The sequence below is a fragment of the Carassius carassius genome, chromosome 2 (genome assembly GCF_963082965.1).
Source record: "Carassius carassius chromosome 2, fCarCar2.1, whole genome shotgun sequence".
Taxonomy (NCBI): Eukaryota; Metazoa; Chordata; class Actinopteri; order Cypriniformes; family Cyprinidae; genus Carassius; species Carassius carassius.
In genome coordinates, this window is record NC_081756.1 from 45,810,771 (window position 1) to 45,837,865 (window position 27,095).

At 36.0% G+C, this 27,095-nt stretch overlaps 1 protein-coding gene across 1 annotated transcript in view; it reads right to left on the reverse strand.

The window, feature by feature from the left end:
* Nucleotides 1-27,095, reverse strand: part of LOC132110722 (PH domain leucine-rich repeat-containing protein phosphatase 2-like) — a 55,109-nt gene that overhangs the window by 3,193 nt on the left and 24,821 nt on the right. The window contains exons 5-17 of the mRNA XM_059517566.1: nucleotides 25,536-25,661; nucleotides 21,315-21,469; nucleotides 17,925-18,071; nucleotides 16,076-16,306; nucleotides 11,874-12,076; nucleotides 11,737-11,797; nucleotides 8,664-8,759; nucleotides 6,578-6,733; nucleotides 5,568-5,768; nucleotides 5,287-5,449; nucleotides 2,503-2,633; nucleotides 2,245-2,358; nucleotides 335-529 (exon numbers count right to left, since the gene is read on the reverse strand). Of these exons, the coding sequence (XP_059373549.1) occupies nucleotides 335-529; nucleotides 2,245-2,358; nucleotides 2,503-2,633; nucleotides 5,287-5,449; nucleotides 5,568-5,768; nucleotides 6,578-6,733; nucleotides 8,664-8,759; nucleotides 11,737-11,797; nucleotides 11,874-12,076; nucleotides 16,076-16,306; nucleotides 17,925-18,071; nucleotides 21,315-21,469; nucleotides 25,536-25,661 (1,979 nt within the window). The remainder of the gene's footprint in view (nucleotides 1-334; nucleotides 530-2,244; nucleotides 2,359-2,502; nucleotides 2,634-5,286; nucleotides 5,450-5,567; nucleotides 5,769-6,577; nucleotides 6,734-8,663; nucleotides 8,760-11,736; nucleotides 11,798-11,873; nucleotides 12,077-16,075; nucleotides 16,307-17,924; nucleotides 18,072-21,314; nucleotides 21,470-25,535; nucleotides 25,662-27,095) is intronic.

Consider the following 27,095-nt stretch of genomic DNA (forward strand, 5'->3'; position numbering starts at 1 on the left):
GCATTTATTATTTATATAGCTAAGAATCTAAATCAAAAGCGCTGTATGAACTATGGTGGGTTCAAGTCATATTGTTACAAGTTGAATGGCAAGTCATAATTACATGTGGGTGTTCTTTGATTCCAGAAAGGCATCGGTGGCAAAATATGGCGAATGCAATAATGTTTTTGTTTTGCACTCAAACTAGCACAAACATACAAACTATGATAGTACTGTACAACTATGACAGAATATATAATATCTTTAGGTTTACAGAACCTTCATGAATTTAAAAATCCAAAAAAACAAAAGGCAAAACACACTTAAGGTGTGTGTGTGAGTATGCAAAACACACCTATGAGAGGTAAGGAAAGTGTTGCACATGTATACACCGTCCACACTGGAGTGCTGTATCTCCTCTGCCAATACATCTCCCATGGTGCACTGCAGTAACCTGGAAACTTCCTCATTACGGTCGCCATCAAAAATCCCATAAGCAGCATCCGGACTGTCCCCAAAGTGATCCACAGCCAGCACAGACACACACAACCTGCACCCAGATAAAACAGCAGATTTCAATGGAACAAATGCGCTTCATGAAACCAACACTCAACCCAAATGTTACAATGTGTACAATATCACATTACAAAGACATTTCAATGAATGGTAAGAGATACACCTCTATAGGTACATACACACTCTGACAAAACACACAAAAGTGGCCTCCCTCAGTGGATGAAGAGTACAGAGAGAGGATGAGATATTTGAGATGGACTGCTTTGAAACTGTGGAGGTAATGCCCTTCGCAGGGGGAGCCAAGCAACACTGAGGTCACATTAAACATGTAGAAACAAGACGTTCCAGCTGTGTCTTTCCCTTGGTTTCTGCCAAATCTACTGTGAAACCCAACGCTACAGTTATTCTGAGAATGCCAACTGTTTTTATGCCATCCAAGTATTTATTGGTTGAATAATTAGTTGTCTCAGGGCCAGACTGGCAAAACATCTGGATTCACAAAAAGTTTGTCTTTTTAAGGAAAATTCCTACACACAAATTTTTCTTAAGTGCAATCCTTGAAAAATACTCTGGAAGTTTTGAAGTTTTCATAAGAACCTCTTATTTCTAAGAAGACAATATCGTTAGTGTTATATGTGTTTGGGGAAGTTGTGGTCTAGTGGTTAAAGAGTTTGACTCCTTACCCTAGGGTTGTGGGTTTGAATCTCGGGCCGGCAAAACAGTACCACGACTGAGGTGCCCTTGAGCAAGGCATCGAACCCCCAACTGCTCCCAGGGCGCAACATAAATGGCTGCCCACTGCTCCGGGTGTGTGTTCACAGTGTGTGTTCACAGTGTATGTGTGTGTGTGTGTGTGTTCACCGTGTGTGTGTGTGAACTTTGGATGGGTTAAATGCAGAGCACGAATTCTGAGTATACCATACTTGGCTGAATGTCACTTCACTTTCACTTTCCATATGATTAGCAGCTACTGCAGAAGACTTTCTGATCCAATGAAATGAAAAACTGTATTTTTAGCTGCCTGCTGATTACGTAATATTATAATAAGCACACACACTATTGAGACTGGCTTCTTCTGAATTTCGAAGAAATCATAGTAATTAGGCCATTATCAAATAGTCAATTTGAAAATTGTTACTTTTCTGAAATGAGAAAACCTATACGTTGTATATCGCCAACAAATGTGACCCAGCAAGCGTTATGTTGCAATACTTAATATTTAAAATGGGCCAATAAATTCAATAAACAACTTGTTGAACATCAAGTTGGAGGTTAGCCTAACTTACATACAATGATTTTTCAGAAGATTATTTTGAAGAATTTGAATTCTTAAGGTTTGTCTTAAGAACAAACATAAGAAGAATAAAAAGTATTTTTGGGAATAAAACTGATTCAAATTTAGATTACAAAAATATTTATTTCTTAAGAAAATGGCAGTTAAGAATATTTTTATTCTTCCAAATATTTAGATTAGAGAGACCAAGAAAATGGTCCCTCTGATCGGCATAAAAAAAAAAAAAAAACTGATTTGATCTGGTTTTTTTAGGGATGGATTAATCAGATATTGCACTGAAAAAAATATTTATTCGGCCTTCAAATTGGAACTAGTCATTTATGTTAGCATTTGACTTTCATAAATTAAAAATATAATAGAGAATTAGCGGTTCAGGATGGTATTCTGGTGAACAGCTTCTTTTTTTAGATTTAGGCTTCCTTAACCATTTCCAAATGTCTCCAGATTTTGCTCACTTGTTCCTTTGCCCACACATCTCAGCGTAACCATGATCCCACAGGGTGGACGTGCCCTGTGCGTCTCCTGCGGTCACGGCTGGCTTCTGGTCCAGCTTCAAAGTACTGATGTGACTGGAAGAGAGGAGGACACAGAGATAAAGACAAAAAACACAAAAGCAATTAACCTCTTTGAGTGGATCAGAACAAATTAATATTCATCAGCTGCATAATGTGCAATGTGTCCCACACGGAGGACTGCTGTTTGTAGCATCTCACCTGAAGAGGTTGAGTGTTTTGTGCTCTAACATGAGGCTGCTGTTGCCGGTCAGATCCAGCTCTTGTAGGGTTGAAGGCAGAGAGTCCGGCAAAAGGATTTCGGTCTGCTCATTACAGCTCACATCTACTAGCTGCACAAAGAGCAGACAAAATACATTCTTCATGTGAAACACTGAATGGGGTGTTACAAACAACAGCCCTATTTTGTTGGATCAGGGGATGAACATGACAAAAATAACGCTAAATAAATAAAGTAAAAAAAAAAAATGTTAAAGAATAAAATATACTGTGAAATAAAACGTAAAATAAAAGTGTTTAACAAACAACTGCCAATTTTTGTTGAATTTTGGGGACAAAATGATTCAGTTTTGACAGACTTAACTAAATACTAAATGAACTTGTGAAATATAAAATAATGTAAAACAAATGAAAGTAAAACAAAAATAAAGATGCTTTATAAAACAATGTTAAATAATGGTGAAATAAATGTGAAATAAAATAAAATGTGTAACAAACAACAGCCCAAATTTTGGGGATTTGGGGACAAAAATTATTCTGTTTTATCAGACTTAACTAAATAAGCCCCTTTTTTTTAAATCAATGAAAAAAAGAAGTTTTCACAATTATATTATAAATATTAATATTATAATATATACACAATAATAAATCAAAGTAAAAAAAAGTGTTTAAACGAATATAAATGCTGGATCTTAAATCAGATTTAAATATGCAATTTAGAGAAATGTGGGTTTGGAATTTCCGTGAAGAGTCATTAATTTGCATGATCTCACAATTTCTAGCATTAAAATCTAAACACTACCAGTCAAAAGTTTGGAATTATTTATATAACATACATACATACATACAGTACAGACCAAAAGTTTGGAAACATTACTATTTTTATGTTTTTGAAAGAAGTTTCTTCTGCTCATCCAGCCTGCATTTATTTGATCAAAAATACAGAAAAAACAGTAATATTGTGAAATATTATTACAACTTAAAATAATAGTTTTCTATTTGAATATACTTTAAAAAAATAATTTATTCCTGTGATGCAAAGCTGAATTTTCAGCATCATTACTCCAGCCTTCAGTGTCACATGTAATATCCAGTCTATCACATGATCATTTAGAAATCATTCTAATATTCTGATTTATTATGAGTGTTGGAAACAGTTCTGCTGTCTAATATATTTGATGAATAAAAGGTTAAAAAGAACTGCATTTATAAAAAAAAAAAAAAAAAAAATCTAATAATATATATTCTAATAATATATTTTCTTTACTATCACTTTTTATCAATTTAACACATCCTTGCTGAATAAAAGTATTGATTTTATTAAAAAAACAAAAAGGAAAAAAAATTACTGACCCCAAATTACTGACCAGTAGTGTATATTGTTATTACAAATGTTTTACTTTTTATTCATCAAAGTATCCTAAAAAAGTATCACATGTTCCGAAAAAATATTAAGCAGCAGAACTGTTTCCAACTTTGATAATGAATCATCATATTAGAATGATTTCTAAAGGATCATGTGATAATGATCCTAAAAATTCAGCTTTGCATCACAGAAATAAATGATAATTTAAAGTATAATAAATTTAAAAACAATTATTTTAAATTGTAATAATATATCACAATATTACATTTTTTCTGTATTTTTGATCAAATAAATGCAGGCTTGATGAGCAGAAGAAACTTCTTTCAAAAACATTAAAAATAGTATTGTTTCCAAACTTTTGGTCTGTACTGTATATATATATTTTTAAAGACGTCTCTCATGCTCGCCATGGCTGCACTTATTTGATTAAAAATACAGTAAAAAAAAAAGTGAAATATTTTTACAATTTAAAAGATTAAAAACAATTTTTTTTAGCAGCCATTGCTCACTACAGTCCTTCAGAAAAAATTCTAATATGTTGATTATAATTAGAATTTAAACATTCATTAAAATATAAACCATATCCATGAACATTGATGATAGCTACTAAACCTTTTCTCTTGTAACTGTAATTACTGCAATAGCTATGCATAGATTACAATATTACATTTTTAGATATTCATTCATTACTGCCACCTGATGACTCTTTGGTTGACTTTTAAGATTCTTACTAGTGGTCGACCGATACGTTTTTTTTTTTGACAGCTGCTGCCGATATCTTGGAAAGCAGCAGGGCCGATAGCCGATAAAATCTATATTTTGTTTGATTAATATTTAAGAAACTTGAAATTATTTGGAAATGGATTAAAAAATAAATGTGTAACATAAACATACTTATACTTTAGATGACAAAGCATTTTTCACAAATAAAGAAATATTTAATAAAAATACCAATTAAAAAGAAAGTAAACACTGTAACCAACAGGGCACTCAGTATTCTGGAAAGTTTGTGTGCATTGGGAATAATATTTTTCAAATAAAGCCAGGGTAACACTCATTTTACATACAGCACACAGTGAAAATGATAGGAATATGACAGTGGGCAAATGCAAAAAGCACAGCATAATTTGAAATCACAAGTTTAAAGCATTCAATTAACAAAATACTTTTTGTATACATTAATTCCTTTAATCATTCTATCTGATTATTATTATTAGCCAGACTTCGATCCATATTAGACGGAACTGTTAACAACAACAGTAAACAAGAGAGAGAGTGCGAGCATATATGAAAAATTCCAAATATCGGCCGATATATCGGCCTTAGCGATATATCGGTCGACCACTAATCCTTACGATATTTAGGGGCTTTCATATGTCCTGTCATCATAAGTCACAGACCTTGATCTCGGGGAGGCTGAGGACTTCTGGGAACACGCTGATATGGTTGGAGTGGACGATGAGTGTGTGCAGTCTCTTGCAGCTGGACACGGTGGAGGGGATCATTTTCAGCTTGTTCCCACTCAGATTCAGTTCCTCCAGGACCTCCAGCTTACTGAGCTTGCTGAAAACATAACAGAGAAAGGAACATTAGCAGAATTCATGGTCATTTACACCGATATCATCACACAGGGCCATCTGAGGGTCCACATTTTTAGTATCTAATTTGATTAATAAGCTACCTAGCAGGGAAGGACTGCAGTTGGTTATAAGCCATATGCAAGACCCGCAGGTTCTGATGCCCCACCAGTAGAGCAGCGCAGCTCTCATTCAGGTTGTTTCCTGTGAGATAGAGCTCCTGCAGGGTGCTGAGGCTCTCCTCTGATTGGCTGCTCGGCGGGATCGTCTCCAGCGCATTGGCAGACACATTCAAATACTTTAAACTGGTAGATGAGAAGAACAAGGGAAGACAAGTTTACAACCAGTACAATCATGTTTTTTTTTAAATGAGAAAATAAAGCAAAAATTATTGCGCTGATACAACCAAAGCCTCAGAGCTGCAGCACATCTTTCAGCATTAGAGATGCTCAATGGATGACAAGTAAATTAAGCCACAGGAAATGTAAGAGCTGCGGGCTGTTCGGGCTTATATTACTGTGCTTCACTGAGCCATATCCTCCTGTACACATCCATGAGATGCTCTGGAGATGCATGTCACTTCCTCTGTGCTGCTGAACATCCACTGTCATGGAGTAACTAACTAAACTACCGTAAGTTAGTTCAAATTTCCCAATAGCCTGACAGTTGTTCAGTTGTCAAGATTCATCTATTTCATTTTTTGTCTACCCTGATTAAATGATAAACTAAATAATCTGAGATCTAATTAAAAAGGCTTTGCTCAATTTAATAACTTAAATGTAGTTGGACACTACAGTTAGTAGCTTGACTTTAGTTTAACTAAATTAAAATCTTGAGTAGCTACAGCTCCAAAGTAGCTCTGAGTGTGTATCTGTATCTTAGCAATTATTATTTCCAAACAGCAGTTTGCGGAGTTCCTGTAAAAGCCCAGGAAGAACTCAAGCTGCAGGACTAAAGGTCCGGACCAGAGAGAGATCCGGCAGAAATAAATAAATAAATCACAGGAAACGGAGAGGAAAAACACAAGGAAGATGGAGAGAGAAAGAGAAAACCGAAAGCAGAGCCACAGAGTAAGATGAACAGAGAGAGAGGACAGAAGGAGGGAGTGACCTACTTCAAGGCTTTGTAGAAGAAGCTCTCTGGAAGTTGGCGAAGCTTGTTGTGCTGCAGGTCGAGTGTTTCCAGTGGGATGTGGTCGAGCAGGTCAGCCAGTCTCTCCAGCCGGTTGTTACCAGCCAACAGTTTACGCAGACTCAGACTGCTGAGAAATCTGAAAGAAGGAGGGACAGAGAAAGAAACAGACTTCAAAGACTTGGTTTCATGCTTAAAACAGTTTAAAAGTTTTAAATGAGGAAAGACACTCAAAAGCAAAGAACCCATCAATGCCTAGACGCCTTTACAGGGATAAATTATCAAATAATGAAAATCCTAGTATTATTTACTCATCCTCATGTCTATCAAAACCCATTTACTATTATTAAATTATTATTATTTTAAAAATAATATTTGAGGGGGGGGGGGGTATGGGGATCTGATAAAAATCGCAATTGTAAAATTGCAAAAATATGATTTTATATATGACTATTAAAAATAAATAAATAAATAATAGTAACGTAAATAATACTGTAAATAATAATACATTTTAAATATAATAATATACATTTAACTGCAAATAATAATAATTATTATTACTAAATTAAAATATCAAACAAAATTTAAGCTGCAACAGGATTTTTAAGTAAATAATAATTATGTACATTTTTTTACTGTAAAATAAAGAGCATTGAAGAGAAATAATAAAAAATTTATTTTACAGCACAGATGTAAAATTACAATATTACTATTTATGGCTGCAACTGATTATTTTTATTTATTTTTTCTTCAGTAAATAAGTTTTCATTTAATGCTCAATAAAAATGAGTATTTAAGAAAAAAATATTTAATTATAGAATTATCTCACATTGAAACAAGCGATGCATATATTTATTTAATTAAATCACACTAAGCCATATCACAATTTCAGGTTTATTTTGATTAATCATGCAGCCCTAATATACACACAACCCTATTTCTAGTCTTCTGAAGCCAAACAATAGTTTTATGTTAGGAAAAAACACAAATTTAAGTGGCATTTCACTAAAATATTATTTAAAATATTATTTACACCTTTTTATTCATATGTGACCCTGGAGCTCAAAACCAGTCTTAAGTCTCTGGGGTATATTTGTAGCAATGGCCAAAAATGCATTGTATTGGTCAAAACTATAGATTTTTCTTTTACGCCAAAATCATTAGGATATTAAGTAAAGATCATGTTCCATGAAGATATTTTGTAAATTTCATACAGTAAATATATCAAACTTAGTTTTTTAGTTAGTAATATGCATTGCTAAGAATTAATTTGGACAACTTTAAAGGTGATTTTCTCAATATTTAGATTTTTTTGCACCCTCAGATTCCAGATTTTCAAATAGTTGTATCTCTGCCAAATAACAAACCATATATCAAAGGAAAGCTTATTTATTAATCTTTCAGATGATGTATAAATCTTAATTTCTAAAAATTTACACTTAAGACTTTTTTTTTTGTGGTCCAGGGTCATAAAATATGATTTATATATAAAATATGATTTAATATAATTAAAATATTTACACTGGACTTATGAAAAAATAGCATTACACTTCGGTTCTTATATTTGTTTAAGCAAAAAGCAAGCACACAATATTGACTCTGCTGTGAAGAATGGCATTTGAGAGCTGCATGAAGACTCTTCAAAACATTCTCTTCTCATGGAAAATATAACAGCATTATGGGTTTGGAACGACATGAGGTTGACTAAAAGGCAGACAGAATTCACTTTTTTGGGAACCATTACATTTTTCACGTGAGTCAAAGAGTGCAGCACTCACAGTCTCAAACGGGACACAAACTTCAAGCCGCTTATTATCTCATTTGTGCACAGCTTTTAGCTTTTTCAGATGCAAATGACTTGAGTGTTAATGTGAAATTAGCTAGAAATGGTGCTTTCATCTGCTTGGCGTTTACATCACTTTGCTTTGAGACAGCAGAGTGGCCTCATCAAGTCTGCTGATGAACGCCGGCCCGTTTCTATTCAGATTCACCGTCTCAGTTTAGAAACTGAGGAAGATGCAAAAGCAGTCTAAACACACACACACACACACACACACACGTGCACGCACCTGGCCGGGAGCTCAGACAGCAGATTATGGGAGACGTCCAGCACCTCAATCTTCCTGCTGTCACAGACCCAGTCTGGCAGGTATTCCAGGAGATTCCTGCAGGAGGGATGGGAATTAACTCCAGGCTACTTACATCAGAGCATTAGCATCGTACAGGAGTGAGCCAAGCCTCTTGTAAATGAGCCGGTCAACATTTGGTCACATTTGCATTACAATGTGCATGTTATAGTGCAAGTACACTGCTAACTACCAGGGCTGTCAAAAATGTTTTTGAAAATTTGAATATTTGTCAAAAAAATAAAAAAATAAATCCACATTCGAATGCAAAAACGTTGCATCAGAATTTTAGGTGTACGTCAGGAGGCAGCCTTGTCAGTGGCGCACGAGATGCGATGTCGATATAAGTGTCGTTGCATTATAATGTTTTTGTTAGTCTATTCAGTTGAGGCCACTAGATGCAGCGCTACTGCTTTGTACATTAAAAAACATTGCGGAAAAAGAGAACATTGCTGCGGAGAAGATCTTGTTTACATTAAAACTGAAACCAAGCCGTTCATTCAGAACGCTGCACATTTCACGCATTTTCTAGAGAGACATCTTCTATCACCGCAGCACTCGCGTCTCGCACAAAAGCGTTGCATGTTTAGAAAGCCAGGTAAAATTAATGCAAGTTTAACTTTGAAAAAAAAATATATTGAGACTTTATAGCAGGTTTTCTTCTCCATCTCAATGCAACTCGTGTTTTTGACTGGAAAATGTACCCTGTGATTGGCTTGTGGCCCTTTGTATTTAACCGTGCATGCATATATGATGCTGTTTTGTTTATAGTTGTTCAAGCAACTTAATTTTAATTGGTTTATAAACATTATTTTAAACATTATGCACTTTTTTCCTCTGATAGTCATGTTATCTTATGCTTTGAATAAACGTGCATTAGTAATATTTAGCTTGAAGCGCCCTCTTGTGGCCTCAGGAGAGAAGCCAAAATCAAAATCTCTAATTCTGCATTTTAAATTCAAATATAATTAGGATTTTGATAATATTTAAGTACAGAATTCGAATTTAGTTTTTCAACCATTTCGACAGCCCTACTAAGTACAAAGCAGTGTTATTTTAGTATTATTTATATCCATTTACAGTATTTATTAGGGGTGTAACGGTACGTGTATTCGTACCGGACCGTTTCGGTACAGGGCTTTCGGTACGGTGCATGTGTGTACCGAATGACCGAATGCAATATTTTGTGTGCGGAACATAGGTAAATTTTCGTGTTTCCTAACGAACATATTAAGTGGCGGAAGTCTCCGTGTTCAGCGCAAATCCCGCCCTGCAGCTGATTCTAAGGCCGGTGACACACTGGCTGCGTGGCGTGAGCGTGGCGTTTCTGCTGCGTGGCAGTTACATGACGGCTGCTTCGCGTTTTCTGTGTCTTTACACACCAGAATCGTGCCTGACGCGGCGCTGGCGCGCTGCTGCTACTGTAGGTGACATAGAAGGAGGCCGCCGACAGACCAGGATCTTATCTTCACGACAACAATGTCTATACTTCATGTTGAGCATAAATATAAAGCCTACTGATAAAGGACACCGTCAACAGTATTGACGGCAAAATAGACTATGTTTGACAGGTGCAATATGCCAGTGTGTCACCGGCCTAAGGTTTTCAAAAGGCATCACGCGAGTGTGAACATCACTACAACTAGGAAAAAAAGGATTGTAATTTAAATGCAGCTCCCGTCGGCATTTAAACAGACCTTTGCTCTTAATTCCGATCGCTCCAACGCAATAACGAAATCTGAGCAGGTCTAAAAACTGAAACTGTTGACGCTGCACTTTACACTTTGGAAAAGTTATATATATTTTTTAAATATGAGCAGGCCTACAAGCTGGGATTGGTAATGCTGCACTGTAATCATAGTTATTTATTTATATTTTGCATTATATTTTATTATATGATATTGGTTTTAGACAGAGTATTTTATTTAGTGGAGAACTTTGCAGCAGTATTTTATTTCTTATTCTTTTTTATTTTATATATATTTTATTAAAAAAGTATTTTTTTTAAAAGTGTATAGTAATAAACAACCTGCAGTTTAATGTTTGCATTTCTTTCCCTTACTGTACCGAAAATGAACCGAACCGTGACTTTAAAACTGAGGTACGTACCGAACCATGATTTTTGCATACCGTTACACCCCTAGTATTAATTAATATTTTGAATTAGCTTTTATATTTATATTTTGTTTTCATAAGTATTAGTCATTTAGTTATGCACTACTGTCATTTTTTAATTTAACTTTATTTTACCTTTAGTTTTTAAACCTAATATTTATATTTTGCTTTATTTCAGCTGAATTTAACAAAGTTTATTTAGTTATTATTAGATAATAATTAGCATTAGTTACGAAAAATACTAATACAAATATTTTGTTTAGTTAAAGGCAACAACACTAGTACAGAGACGTACTACTAAACAACATGTTAATTAATAATACGCAACTCATTTTTATAGTGTAGATATTTATGATTGCTCATTATTATTTCTAATGCAGGTGCTCATTTTTATATTTTTTGAGATTTGTTGTGCATTTGTAATTTTTTTGTTGTTTTTTTATTTAAGCTTTAGTAATTTAAGTTTATGAGTTTAGTTATTTTATTTTTATGCGTTTTTTAAGCATTTTTCTCTGTTAAGGTTAAGTTTTTTATTGATTTTAATTAACAAAAACTTAATATTAAGCTGATAAATGATAATAAAAAAAGCGTGTTAAAAAGGTTTGTTTTAGTTAACGGTAATAGAGTTGCAATTTGTAATTGTGATTATTGTTCTGCATTTAGTTGCAATTAACATTTATTAACTAGTTGCAACCACAACAAGCAAAAATAATTTTTTCGGTCTCTTATAAAATGGTCGGACACTGGTCAAAACTTGTGCATTAAACTCCATATATGCTTCGACTGACTTTGATTTAAGTGCTTTGTGCAGCATTTTCACTTTTAGTTTGGACAGAAAAAATTATTTGCTGCTAGAAATGTTTGTTTCACCAGTGATCTGCACCGAATAAATGTGAGTTACCTTGAAAGGTCCATATCTGTGAGCTGGCTGGGAACAGGGTAGATGTTCACCGTGGTCAGACCTATGAAACATCATACAGTGATTACACAGGGTGACTGCTCTGGTTCAGACACAATGCTGTGGAGGTCTGTACTCACGGTTGTCTCTGGCGTGGAGTGAGCGCAGGGTGAAGCCGCTGAGCGTCAGGGCTCTCAGCTGGTTCCTCTGACACTGCAGGCTCTCCAGACTGCAGGCCGAGCTCAGGTCCAGAGACGTCAGCTGGTTGTCTCTCAGGTCCAGCTGGGTGAGATGTTTGACCGGCTCCAGAGTTTCACTTTTAACACAGCGGAGGCCATTTAATCTGCACACAAAAACACAGGCCTAATGTCAGCTGCAGATATACTGAAGATCAACCCAAGCGAAGAATCCAAATGGCAAAAATAATGTTGAATGAACAGCACTAACAGCAAACAGCGAATGAGAGCATTTTTGCAAATCTTACTTATATTACTAATAGCAATTACGAATATATATAAAAATGTGAAGCAAATAATAATAAAAAAAATTAAGCAGTGCAACTGTCTTCAACATTAAAAACAATAATAATATGTTTCTTGAGAACCAAATCAGTATATGAGAATGATTTCTGAAGGATCATGTGACACTGAAGACTGGAGAAATTATGCTGGAAATACAGCTGCTCATCACAGGAGTAAATAACATTTTTAAATATATGAATATAGAAAACAGTCATTTTAAATTGCTAAAATACTTCACAGTAGTACTGTTTTAACTCTATTTCAATCAAATAAATGCAGCGTTAATGAACATAAGAGACTTTAAAAAAAAAAGACTGACCCCAATCTATTTTTAGAAACCGCAAATGCACTGAATCTACTTCCAGATATTACATATGTGACCTTGGACCACAAAACCAGTCTTAAGTGTCAATTTTTCAAAATTGAGATTTATGCATCATCTGGAAGCTGAATAAATAATAATAAGCTTTCCATCGATGTGTGGTTTGTTAGGACGAAAATATTTGACTGAGATACGACTATTTGAAAATCTCGAATCTGAGGGTGCAAAAAAATCTGAATACTGAGAAAAACATCTTTAAAGTTGTCCAAATGAAGTCCTTAGCAATGCATATTACAAATCCAAAATTAAGTTTATATATATTTATGGTAGGAAATTTACTAAATATCTTCATGGAACATGATCTTTACTTAATATTAGGGCTGCACGATATTGGGAAAAAATGACATTGCGATATTTTATTTTTCTGCGATATATATTGCGATATTTTTTCTTACAAACAAAAATGGGGTGAGCACACTTACATTCTCATTTTAAATGATTTAAACATCGACACCATCGCGTCAATTGATTAATATGCGGGAGGGAGAGAGAGCAAGACAGCGCTCCTGTTGTTTGAAGACGGCTCGCTCTCTCTCTGTCTCTCTCTGTCTCTCTCGCGCGCGCTCTCTCTCTCTGTCTCTCTCGCGCGCGCTCTCTCTGTCTCTCTCGCGCGCGCTCCCTCTCTGTCTCTCTCGCGCGCGCTCTCTCTCTGTCTCTCTCGCGCGCTCTCTCTCTCTGTGTCTCTCTCGCGCTCTCTCTCTCTGTGTCTCTCTCGCGCGCTCTCTCTCTCTGTGTCTCTCTCGCGCTCTCTCTCTCTGTGTCTCTCTCGCGCGCTCTCTCTCTCTGTCTCTCTCGCGCGCGCTCCCTCTCTGTCTCTCTCGCGCGCTCTCTCTCTCTGTGTCTCTCTCGCGCTCTCTCTCTCTGTGTCTCTCTCGCGCGCTCTCTCTCTCTGTGTCTCTCTCGCGCTCTCTCTCTCTGTGTCTCTCTCGCGCGCTCTCTCTCTCTCTGTCTCTCTCGCGCGCGCTCCCTCTCTGTCTCTCTCGCGCGCGCTCTCTCTCTGTCTCTCTCGCGCGCTCTCTCTCTCTCTGTGTCTCTCTCGCGCTCTCTCTCTCTGTGTCTCTCTCGCGCGCTCTCTCTCGCGCGCTCTCTCTCTCTCTGTCTCTCTCGCGCGCTCTCTCTCTCTCTGTCTCTCTCGCGCGCTCTCTCTCTCTGTCTCTCTCGCGCGCGCTCTCTCTGTCTCTCTCGCGCGCGCTCCCTCTCTGTCTCTCTCGCGCGCACTCCCTCTCTGTCTCTCTCGCGCGCGCTCCCTCTCTGTCTCTCTCGCGCGCGCTCCCTCTCTGTCTCTCTCGCGCGCGCTCCCTCTCTGTCTCTCTCGCGCTCTCTCTCTCTCTGTCTCTCTCGCGCGCTCTCTCTCTCTGTCTCTCTCGCGCGCTCTCTCTCTCTGTCTCTCTCGCGCGCTCTCTCTCTCTGTCTCTCTCGCGCGCTCTCTCTCTCTGTCTCTCTCGCGCGCTCTCTCTCTCTGTCTCTCTCGCGCGCTCTCTCTCGGTCTCTCTCGCGCGCTCTGTCTCTCTCGCGCGCTCTCTCTCGGTCTCTCTCGCGCGCTCTCTCTCTCTGTCTCTCTCGCGCGCTCTCTCTCTCTGTCTCTCTCGCGCGCTCTCTCTCTCTGTCTCTCTCGCGCGCTCTCTCTCTCTCTGTCTCTCTCGCGCGCGCTCTCTCTCTCTGTCTCTCTCGCGCGCTCTCTCTCTCTGTCTCTCTCGCGCGCTCTCTCTCTCTGTCTCTCTCGCGCGCGCTCCCTCTCTGTCTCTCTCACGCGCTCTCTCTCTCTCTGCCCTGTTAAACTTGCATGTGTTTTTCAGTCCTGTCAATGAAAAAACTTTCACTCTATGATGGTTAAGCTGTGCAATTAATCCGCGAGTCACATTCGTCAAGGGCCGGGGAGCAGTTGGCCCGTACAGTTAATGAATAACAGATCAACTACGACAGCCTACATCGCACATCCTGCGATGTGACTATCGTGGATTCGTACATCGCGATATCGATGCTTAAACGACACATCGTGCAGCCCTAATGATTTTGACATACAAGAAAAATCTGTCATTGTGTCCCATACAATTTATTGTTGGCTATTGCTACAAATATACCCCAGTGGTTTTGTGGTCCAGGGTCACATATATAAAAGTATATTTATTTGATGTTTAGCTGATATTTTGTGGAGGTCAGGCCTGAGAGAACCAGCGATGGTTCATCTGTGTTCCCCTGCATCTCCACTAACAGAGCAGCTTCCCGTTATGAGAGACGTCACAGTTGGCTAAAGACGATTAGGGCCAAACGATAGGGGCATTAAACCTTCTAGTTTAACTGAAGCCCCCCATCATCTGTTGTTTTCCCGTGAGATGAGTGAGTGTGTGTGGAGCCCTGGGATAATCCTTTTATATATATATATATATATATATATATATATATATACATATATATATATATATATATATATATATATATATAAAACCTTTTGAACAGTAGTGTAAGACTAATATATACATATATATATATATATATATACTCTTATGCTCACCAATGCTTCTTTTATTGGATTAAAAATACAATAGAAATACTAATAATGTGAATTATTATTTCAAATGAAAATAGCGGTTTTCTATCTGAATATATTGTAAAATATAATTCATTTCTGTGATCAAAGCTGAATTTTTAACATCATTACTCCAGTCTGCAGTGTCACATGATCTTTAAAAAAAGAGCATTGCTGCTCAATGTTATTATCAATGTTGAAAACATAGACACACACACACACACACACACACAGATATTCAGGACTGGATTCTTTGATGAATACAAAGTTATAAAAACAGCATTTATTTGAAATATTTAATTCAATTTGAAATAATTTTGTAACAATCTTATTGTTTTTACTGTCACTTTTGGTCACTTCAGTGCATCCTTGCTGAAAAAAAGTATTAATTTCTTCAAATAAAATACTACTACTACTACTAATAATAATAAAAACTAGCAGGAAAACTACAAGTCTCTCATCCAAACTGTACGTTCGTCTTTGTTTTCTGAGTTATGTCTGTGAACGATCAGTATTTATGATCGTTTTCTGCTATTTTGTGTACAAAGTAAGTGGAGATAGAAGTGGAGTCATATTTCTTTTAAATAGTTTGTACATCAGTCTATTCTTGTAGTATGATCTATTGTATTTTACGGCATATATACTACAGAAAACAGCAAACTGTGGCTGGATGCTATACATGTCTGAAAGCATTTATGGCCAGAATATTGTGCAAAAAAACCTCCAGATTTCAGTTCTGCAGTTGTGCTGTGATTTACTGATAGTTGATCTGATTACTATTGCATATTGATCCTGCATTGTGCATGAAGTCTGAGCTGAGAGTAATAACATACAGACGGGTGACAGACAGAAGAGAGAGGAGGAACAGAAGGAGACGGAGGCAGGTAAAGCAGACAGATAGACAAGGCTCACCTTAAATCAATACTCTTAATGTGAGTCATTCGGAGCAGGCTGAACAGATCCAGAGTCTCCACCCTGTTCCCCGCCATCGCCAGCTTGTCCAGGGCCCCGAGGCGCTCCACCACGCCGGGGACGAGAGGGAAGTCATTGAAGGAGAGACCCAAGCTGCAGAGCTGCGTCAGGTTTCCCAGCTCCTCCGGAAGAGACTCCAGGAGATTCCCGTCCAAACACAGCGTCTGTAAGCTGAGCAGATCACAGCCAGACAGACCCGCAGTTTAATTACGGCAGAAAATTACATCTGGCCATATAGCATATCTACAGTGTTACAGTTACGGTTATGCTGGAGAACACGATTTCTGATATGAACCATTTTTATTGACTACCAAATTCATAAATATTATAATCAATAATATTAGTATTTTTTTAAGTGTAATTATTTATTGAACACTGGTGACTTTTTTTGTCATAACTCTCCACGTCCTCACAGAATGTTGCTTTAATAAATTCATCCTCATATTATATGTAAGGAATATAATATAATATAATATAATATAATATAATATAATATAATATAATATAATATAATATAATATAATATAATATAATATAATATAATATAATATAATATAATATAATATAATATAATATAATATAATATAATATAATATAATATATTTTATAAATATTTAATTTATAGTTTATTAGTTTGAGAGTTTATATATTATATTATTATAAACATGCTATATTATATATTATAATGGTTTACTTATTAAAGCAACATTTTATGATATCAAGAATTCTATTATAATATCATATCTATCATTTAATATCATATATATTTTAGTATAATGGTAATTTCTTAAACCAATTATATTTAATTTATAATTTGAGAAGTCATGCATTCTAAAATATAATATAATATGATATAATATTTAATTTATTTTATAAAAAATTTATTTTCTTTTTAATTTGAGAGTTATTATATTATAATGGTTAATTTATTAAAGCAACATTTTATGATCAAGCATTCTATTATAATATAACATTTTAGTATAATGGTTAATGTATTAACCAATTATATTTAATTTCGAATTTGAGAAGTCATGCATTATGTATTATATTATATTATATTATATTATATTATATTATATTATATTATATTATATTATATTATATTATATTATATTATATTATATTATATTATATTATATTGGTTAATTTATTAAAGCAACATTATAAAAGAGATCATGCAATAGATAAAATAAAATAAAATAAAATAAAATAAAATAAAATAAAATAAAATAAAATAAAATAAAATAAAATAAAATAAAATAAAATAAAATAAAATAAGCTTGATTGTTTTCAGGACAGTAGTATTGAGAGGGATGTTCCTTCAGTAAGACACTGCAGGCCTCCGTCATGTTCAGAGCACCTCACACAAGCAGAGCTGAAAGCAGCGAAACTAGGCTGATTTTTATGCTTGATTTAATCTGCTAGCGTAATCTGCACAGCTGAACTTCATGCATTTCACTGCTTCATTTAGGGGGAAAGAGAAGTTAGTTCGACAGGCTCTTTAGTGGCACACTTGAATATAGCTGAATGTAATTGCGGGATCAGCGGTGCTACAAACCAATGAATATTTTAAACACAATCATGCAAATCAAAGGATTATTCAGATCATAACCCATAATCGCTCTCATTATTTTGTGTGCGGTCATTTTGGCAGGAACAAAACTGAGCAGTGACTTGAAATATGAGCATATATTTTCAGTTTTAGATCAGCAACAAACAAACAACAGTTTATTATTAACCAGTTAAAGTCTGGCCGAAGAGAGGGTGTGGTGTGATGTGTGCTGCTGACCTCTGGAGGTTTTGGAGGCGGGCCGGGACAGAAGTGAGGCCGTTGCAGGACAGATACAGCTCCATCAGAGTCTGGATCTCACACAGAGACTCCGGGAAGACGCCCAGCCCATTGTGAGAAAGATTCAAGCTCCTCAGCTGGCCAAATCTGCGGAGATATCCAGTGCTCTTAATGGACACGCTTACTTCCTGATGATATTACACCATCATGAGACACGAGAAACACTTGTGCATAATGGATTTACAGCAAATGCATTTACAAGGCAAGCAAACGTTTCGCAGAAGAAGCCTGACAAATGCTTTCTCTACATATATTATATAAGACCAGCAATTGGGAAAAATCACCATACGGCCACCACACATACAGGATCTCAATCGGTAATACTTAAATTAGTACTGCTTTTATTGTTTTAAACAGAACCATTTTATTGCAATAAATGTAGAATTTTAGCATAAAACTGTGGTACATTTCTGAAGAGAATAAACACAGATGTGTTCGATGGAGATTTTTAATCAAAATGTAGACAATATCTCTGCTGGGAGACTAATGCAGTACTCATCTTTATTATCCCATGGGGAGAGTTTCTTTCAGTGAATTACAATCATATATAAATATATAGGATAATTTGTGCATTCATTTGAATTGGAAATCTTTTGCAACATTATAAATGTCTTAATTGTCTTTTTTTCACAGCCGTGAAGGTGGCAGCCCGACTCAGAACATATGCTGAGCTCTCGGCTCTCGGCTCTATTTAATATGGGTACAATTGTATTTTATTGTAGAGCTGCGCGCTGCTTGCTCCCTCCCTCTCACAAACTGACAACGGAGGCACGCACGACTAGCCACGATCTGAATCAAAACATGAGCATGCGTTAGTTAGAGGACGGATCACCGGTGCTTAATGCTTAATCCCCCAGCGAAGATTCCAGAATCAATCCGGAGTTGAATGGTTAGTAATGAACACTGTTGCTCAACATAACTCTGAGAAGTTAGTCTATGTTAAGCGCTGTCGCGTTTCCATTACAGATTTGCGCAAAACTTTTGTGTTTTTTTTTTCAAAATATCGATAAACAACTATTGCGAAATGACAGCGTTTCCATTAACCAATGTTATGCGACTAAAACGTCATTTTTTTCCTCTCGCGATCAGTCCTTCCAAAAATCATGGCAACGGACGTTGGTAGGTTTATATATAATCACCGCCACCAGACTAGACATTATATTATTATTATCTCCAGGTTCAGGTTGGTGTGTGTTGGTTTTTGTCCACCTCAATCTCCAGGTTTGTTTGTGTGTGTCAGAGTCTGTGTGTGTCCACCTCCAGGTCCAGTTTGGTGTTTGTGTGAACCTGTGTGTGTCTGAGTCTGTGTGTGTGTGTGTGTGTGTGTGAGAGTGTGAGTGCGAGTCTTTTTGAATGTTTGAGTGTGTGAGCCTGTGTTTGAGTGTGTCAGTAAGTTTGTGAGTTTGAGTGTGTGTGTGTGTGTGTGTCCATCTCATAGCATAGAAAGTGTAGCAATGGCATAGCAATGTAGCAATAGCAATGTCTTTAAAGGGATAGTTCACCCAAAAATGAAAATTCTATCATCGTTTACTCACCCTCAAGTTGTTCCAAACCTGTATGTTTTTTATTTGTTCTGTTGACCACAAAGGAAGATATTTGGAAGAATGTTTGTAACCAAACAGATCTCGGTCCCCATTGACTACCATAGTATATATTTTGTCCTACTATGGAAGTCAATGGGGACCGAGATCTGTTTGATTCTGTCATTCTTCCAAATATCTTCCTTTGTGTTTAGCAGAACAAAGAAACTCATACAGGTTTGGAACAACTTGAGGGTGAGTAAACGATGATAGAATTTTCATTTTTGGGTGAACTATCCCTTTAAGGTATCTGACACTAAGTGTTGGCAATGGGAATGTGTACTTGTCACTAAAAATATATGATATATTTATGATATATATATACATTTATGATATATATATATATATATATATATATATATATATATATATATATATATATATATATATGATATATTTAACTTATGCACACACACACACACGCATGCACGCGCACACATACACCACCAGCCCACGCATCCTGAAACGCCCACCACACACACTTGCTAAATATATGACACAGCTGAGATGAACAGAGAGAGAGAGAGAGAGAGAGAGTGAGAGAAGACCAGAAAGGAGATGAGTAAAGCTTTCTGAACGCTTTTTTCAAGTTGTAACATGAGAGAGAAGCTTCTTTCAAGGGATCAAAAAGTATGAGTTATATTTCACCCAAAAACCAACACAAATCAAATACGATGCTAAATCTGGACATAATGGCATATCTGTAAATGGAATTTTTTTCCTTTGCACTAACAAAATTAATGTTTGCAAATCTGAAAAGTAAAGAAAAAAAGATATACCTTTGTTTTTAAATCCTATTTGCAAAATGTATGTTAATAATTGTATGGTATTATATTTGTAATACTTTTGGTTAGCTTTTTTTTTTGTATATTCAGTTCTCTCTTTAATTTTCAGTTTATATTCTTTCTGTTTTATTTGTATTTCAGCTGTACATTTATTACTTTTTATTATGTTTTAGTACTTTAAGTTAGCAGCTAAGGCAACATTTCTAGATTTCACATCTTTTCAATTTCATAATATGATAATGTTGATCGCTGTAAAATATAGGGTAAAATATATATTCACACATGTACACATACAAAATATGTTTTATTTGTTCGTTTTAGTCACTTTAGTACTTCAAGATAAACAAAAAAAAAGAAACCAAGTTTATTTTATTTAGCATTTCAGTGAACATTTGTTTTCAAGTCACAAGTTCTGGATCAAGAAGCAGTTTTTTCTTAAAGTGTTCAAACAGGACACTTTTTTATTACTTTTTTTTTTATAAGGGACAATTTAGGCTTCTTCTACATTGATTTCAGGACCTGGACATTTCTTTTGCATAGAGAAAAACACTTCCGTGTCCTCATATAACAATAACCGCACCGATTTAAATACCATTCATCACAGTTGATCATTAACGTGTGAGAGCATCACCCTTCTGTAAGCTCCCATTTAATGATGCTCTTATTGCATGTGTTTGCACAGAAGCGGCTGTCCATGTTATAAGTGCATGCACAGAATAAATAGCTCTATATGATAGAGTCTGTGTGCATGGCAGCACAGCGAGAGACCACATCCCATCCCACCCTGAATATATGCACACAAGTGTGTGATTATGTAGAGCATTCAAAGGTTTTTATAAAGCATCCCTAATGTAGCAGGAAAACAGAAATGATTGCCCTGTTCTCCTGCTATTCTGTCCACAATCTAAATACAGCAGACAAACCTCACTGAACAGTGAGACGCTCCAATCTAAAGCTGAATTCACCTGTTGAAGTTGGCGAGTCCTCCAGGGCCGTCCAGACTCATGAAGTTGTGTCGTAGGTTGAGGTGCGTGACGTCCTGGCAGTAGAAGAGATACTCGGGCACGTCCTCCAGACTGTAGCAGGACAAATCCACCAGACTGATGGTCTGAGACACCACCTAGGACACACACAGCTCATCAACGTCCCGCTCTTTACACACCCTTTTGCTGCTACACGGCTAATAACAATCATCAGTGTAATATCACATCAGAGCACTGCAAGGCATTGGCTTGAATGTTTATTGCTTGAATGAAATGATGGTTATAGATAACCAATGTTATGCAAACATGTCTATCAGTTCAATGAATTCCCAATCTGACTTCACTTTTTGATTATCAAAGGGCTGTAAAGGAGGCAAAATCTAAATATTTGTCAAATATCATCACTAATAGTGGGCATTGTCCAAGGGTGATGTTTAATACAATTAATTCTGTCATAAACCCACATACTTTTTCTCCGACAGATGCCTCAGTCTCCACTTGCGAGAATTTTCTTCACTTTTTTATTAATAAAGTGCAGTCTGTCAGACAACTCACGACAAATAGTTCTGAAACTGATTCAGTTGCCGCTGCAGCCCATTCCGCTGTGTTTGAACAGTTTGAACCAGTCTCACTATCATTTTTTAATGAAGTAGTGCAAAAGATGAAAATTACAAACTGCCCCTTGGACTTTGTTCCAACTAAATTGTTAAAAGAAGTTTTTACCACAGTTGGGCCTTTCCTGTTGGTTTTTATTAATAAATATCTTAGCTCAGGATCTGTCCCTGCTGTGTTCAAACACGCTGTGGTTAGGCCTTTTCTTAAAAAACCAAACTTGGATCCTTCAGTTTTGTCTAATTTCAGACCAGTTTCTCATCTGCCTTTTCCCTCAAAAGTGTTAGAAAAAGTTGTCTTTATACAATTACAATCTTTTTTAGAAAATAACTCTTTGTTTGAGAAATTTCAATCAGGATTTAGATCGCAACATAGTACTGAGTCTGCACTGTTAAAGGTGCACAATGATATTGCCCGGTTTGTTGATGTCAAGAGTCCTGTTATTTTAGTGCTCCTCGATCTCACGGCTGCCTTTGATACAGTGGACCATGCAATCCTTCTGTCTCGCCTTAATCATTATGTTGGCATTAAGGGTACTGCGTTTCAGTGGTTCTCGTCATATTTGACTGACAGAACCTTTTCTGTAGTGATTGAAAACTCATCCTTCTCTACTACTTCTCTCTCTTGTGGGGTGCCACAAGGCTCTATTCTCGGACCGGTTTTATTTTCGCTCTACATGCTGCCTCTTGGGTCCATCATAGCCAGGCATAACATAGCTTATCACTGCTATGCTGATGATTTGCAAATTTATTTGCCTATGAGTCCAACAAACACTGATGCACTTGGGTCGCTAATTGGTTGCATTGATGACATTAAATTATGGTTAGAGCAAAATTTCCTCAATTTGAATGAAGATAAGACTGAATATATTTTATTTGGTGAATCTGCAATCACTGACCCTAATATGCTAATTTCGAAGCTTAAACCGACTATCAGAAATCTTGGTGTGACTTTTGATAGTAGCCTGAAATTCGATAAACAAATTGACAGTGTGGTGAAAGCTAGTTTTTTTCAGCTACGTCTATTGGCCAAGGTCAAACCATTTTTAAATTGTTCGGACCTTGAGAAAGTTATTCATGCTTTTATTAGTTCAAGACTAGATTACTGTAATGCGCTTTATGTCGGAGTCTCACAGTCATCACTCAGGCGCCTTCAGCTGGAACACACGCAAACGTGAGCATATTACTCCAATTCTTTCTTCGCTCCACTGGCTTCCAGTTTATTTTGGAGTTGATTTTAAGATTTTATTGTTTGTTTTTAAAGCTCTCAATGGCCTCGCACCACCGTACATAACTGAGATGTTAACTTTGCGTCAATCAAACAGGGCTCTTAGATCAACAAATCAACTTTTGCTGGAAGTCCCAAGGACAAGGTACAGACTCTGGGGTGACCGGGCTTTTTCTGTAGCGGGGCCAAGCCTTTGGAACAAGCTACCTGCTGATTTACGTACAATCACTGACTTGGGCCTCTTTAAGGCTAAGCTCAAGACTTATTTATTTAGACTGGCTTTTAATTTATAGCAGTTGTTGTGGCATTTTGTGTTTTCTTTGTGGCAGACAATTTTTTTTTTTTTTTTAATACTCTGTTTTGTGTCATTATATATTTTGTTATTATTTTTATTTTATATCTCCTGAAAAGCACTTTGGTTCACTTTGAGTGTTGTAAAGGGCTGTATAAATAAAGGTTGATTGATTGATTGATTTGAATGAACTCTTTTTCTTGACTGTTATTTCAAGTCATGTTATACAGGGTTTTAATGATAAGATTAACAATCATTTGTCCACCCACAAATACAGTTTATTTAACAGCTGCATTCAAATGTGTCTCATCCAATCAGATCTTTTAAGATGCAAAAGGTGTTGCTCGAGACATCATATGAGACCCTGGACCACAAAACCAAGCAAGGGTCAATTTTTCGAAATTGAGATGTATGTATCATCTGAAAGCTGAAAAAGCTTTCCATTGATGTGTGGTTTGTTAGGATCTGACAATATTTGACTGAGATAAAATTATTTGATAATCTGGAATAAAAAAAAAAAAAATCAAAATACTGAGAAAAAACATCTTTAAAGTTGTCCTTAGCAATGCATATTACTAATCCAAAATTAAGTTTGAAGATATTTAAAGTAGAAAATGTACAAACTATCTTCATGGAACATGATCGTTACTTAATATCCTAATGATTTTTGGCATAAAAGAAAAATTAATAATTTTGACCCATACAATGTATTTTTGGCTATTGCTACAAATATACCCCAGAGACTTAAGACTGGTTTTGAGCTCCAGGCTCACATATTTGTGTCGAAATGGATCAATTACTTAAAAATGTATTCATACAGACATAGCTCTTCTGTGATGAACTTAAATTAAAATGAATTAAATTCTTAATAAGAAGCTGTAAAAGACAGCAGCATGTGAAGTAGTTTGGCATTATCTTTTATTATTTTTACTATTATGAAAAAAAAAAACGGGGGGGGGGGGGTGGTGGTTAAGTAATAAAGTATATTTACTTCAATATATAACTAATAATAACACAAATAATAATAATAATAATAAATTAAAAAATGATAATACCAAACTACTTCTGTCTTCATGTGGTAAATTTGTTTCAGCTTCTTCTTCTTTCATTATAATCCTGATTTGTGAGAAATAATTGTTACTTTATTTGAATGTATTCAAGCTGTTATTAATCTTTTACTTGATAGTCACACCACTACATTTTCAGTTATCAAATCAAAGCCTTTGATGTTTTTTATGAGCTCTCCACATGGATCTTTTACAATATTGAAAAAAATATATATAATACTACTACTACTAATAATAATTTTTCCAAAAAAAAAAAAAAAAAATCACATTCCCAAATAAATAAAATTATTTATATACTATTAAAATATTTATTACAACTTTGAATTAGCCTTTTTATTTGATATATTTTGTCTTTTCATTTTGGTTTCCATTTGACTAATTTTGTTATGCGTTTATGACATTTCTTTAACAAATATATTACATTTGAGTTTTTGTTTTAGTACTTCAAGTACGGTCAAGTACCTCAAACATATTTAGTTCAGTTAGTTCATATAGTATTTTTTTTAGCTTTATTTCAATTGACAAAAAAATAAAAATTTTAATTGTTTCAGTTTTAGTTTTAGTCAACAGCTTGGATTGAATTGAAGGGCTCTTTTAGTTCGGAGTCAATCAGATCTCACACACACACACACACACACACAACTCCTTCTCATCTATCATGCCACCTCAAACAGCCCTTTACCTCTGGATCACCCTCACACTATTCAGAGATGATCAGACCTCTTTAGACTCCAGAGTTTGGAAAGCCAATTAATTACACGATTAAGAAAAATGAGGACCAACCGAGCACAAAAAAGCAAACATACAAGTTCAGGACAATACATGTGTGTTTTCAGAACCCAAATGAAAACACAGACAGCTGTTTCAGTAGAGCTGTTCCCTGCAGGCAGTGGGTAGGGCGGAAAATACAGGGATTTTTTATTGAACAATCAAAAAGAAGAGAAAACGCTGATGGGCTACTGAATCACAAATGAAATCTAGATTAGATGCAGCACGTTCACTCACTTTCGAAGCCTGCCGAAGCCAGCGCTGGTAGTCGGCCAGTGTGTCAAAGTTAACGTAGTAAGTCTGAGCCTGCGGTCCGGCGGAGCTGAACATCAGACAGTGCTGCCTCCGCTTCACCTCCTCCACCTGACACCAGAAAGATGGATGTCACTACATGCTTTGATAAAACACCTCCATGCCATGAAACATGGCAAAAGGTTCTTCTTCAGAAGCACTCATTGTATTAACCTAAACATTCATTGGCTCCGGTATTATGGAAATCATATGCTTTAAAAAAAACACTCCAATCCATCAATTAATGTCTTGAGAAGCACGAAGGTGCATGTTTGTGAGAAACAAATCCATCATTAAGCAGTTTTATCTTCAAACAATGAATTCTAATCGAAATATGAGTCTATAATCCAGTTCTGATGTCCTCTCAAATCCAAATCAACACATTTATTTGTTTAGAGCTGTCCGTTTTGGACTGTTTCCGCTCATAAACGGTGGATAATCTGTGCAGATTTCTCTCCTGATTCAAACGAGACGACTTCTTCACTGGAGAAGGTAATATTATGGATTGAGGACTTTTTGTGGTGTTTTAGCCGGAAGCAACGATTTGAGGTTAAAGACGTCTTATTGAAGGATTTGTTTCTTACAAACACCCAGCTTTTCACTTCACAAGACATTAACTGATGGACTGGAGTGGTGTGGATTAATTGTGGATTACTGTGACATTTTATTTAATGTTTTGACGGCACCCATTCACTGCAGAGGATCCACTGGTGAGCAAGTGATGCAATGCTAATGGAAACTTACTTTCATGTTAATTGCGATTCTTATAGTGCTTTTTTTGACCCACTTAAGTTGGACTTAAGTACATTTTTGCATGTAATTTCATAATTACTTTTGCTGCCTTTGAAATTGTATAAACACACACACACGTTTGTTTTTGTGAAAAGTGGGGACATCCCATAGGTGTAATGGTTTTTATACTGTACAAACTGTTTATTCTATGGCCCTATACACCAACCCTACACCTAACACTAACCCTCACAGGAAACTTTCTGCATTTTTACAAAAAAACTATGATTTATAAGCGTTTTGAAAAATGGGGACATGGGTTATGTTCTCATAAGTCACCCTCTCCTTGTAATACCTGTGTCATACCCATGTCATTATACAGAGTTGTGTCCTGATATGACACAAAAACAAGAGCACACACACACAAATATATATAAAATGTAAAAAAAAAAAAAACATAAAATAATTTGAGTTCTAAGTACACTCAATTATATTTAAGCTACAATTAAGCACACTACTTCTAGTAGTTTCTCCACCACCTCTGAGGATTTAAAAATTCAAAACAGGTTTTACACTGAAGAATTCATGCAAGTGCTTCAACAAGAACAAAACAAAAACACATTTCTGCCTTTAAACCCCCTGGGCTGCTAGACGTCCACTTGAAGTGTATTACTGTAAATTGAAACTGAAACGATTCGGAGCTGAAAGTATTGTGTGTGGTAATCGACAGCATGCCACACATTCTGTCCACAGACATTTGGTTGAAAACAACCCAGA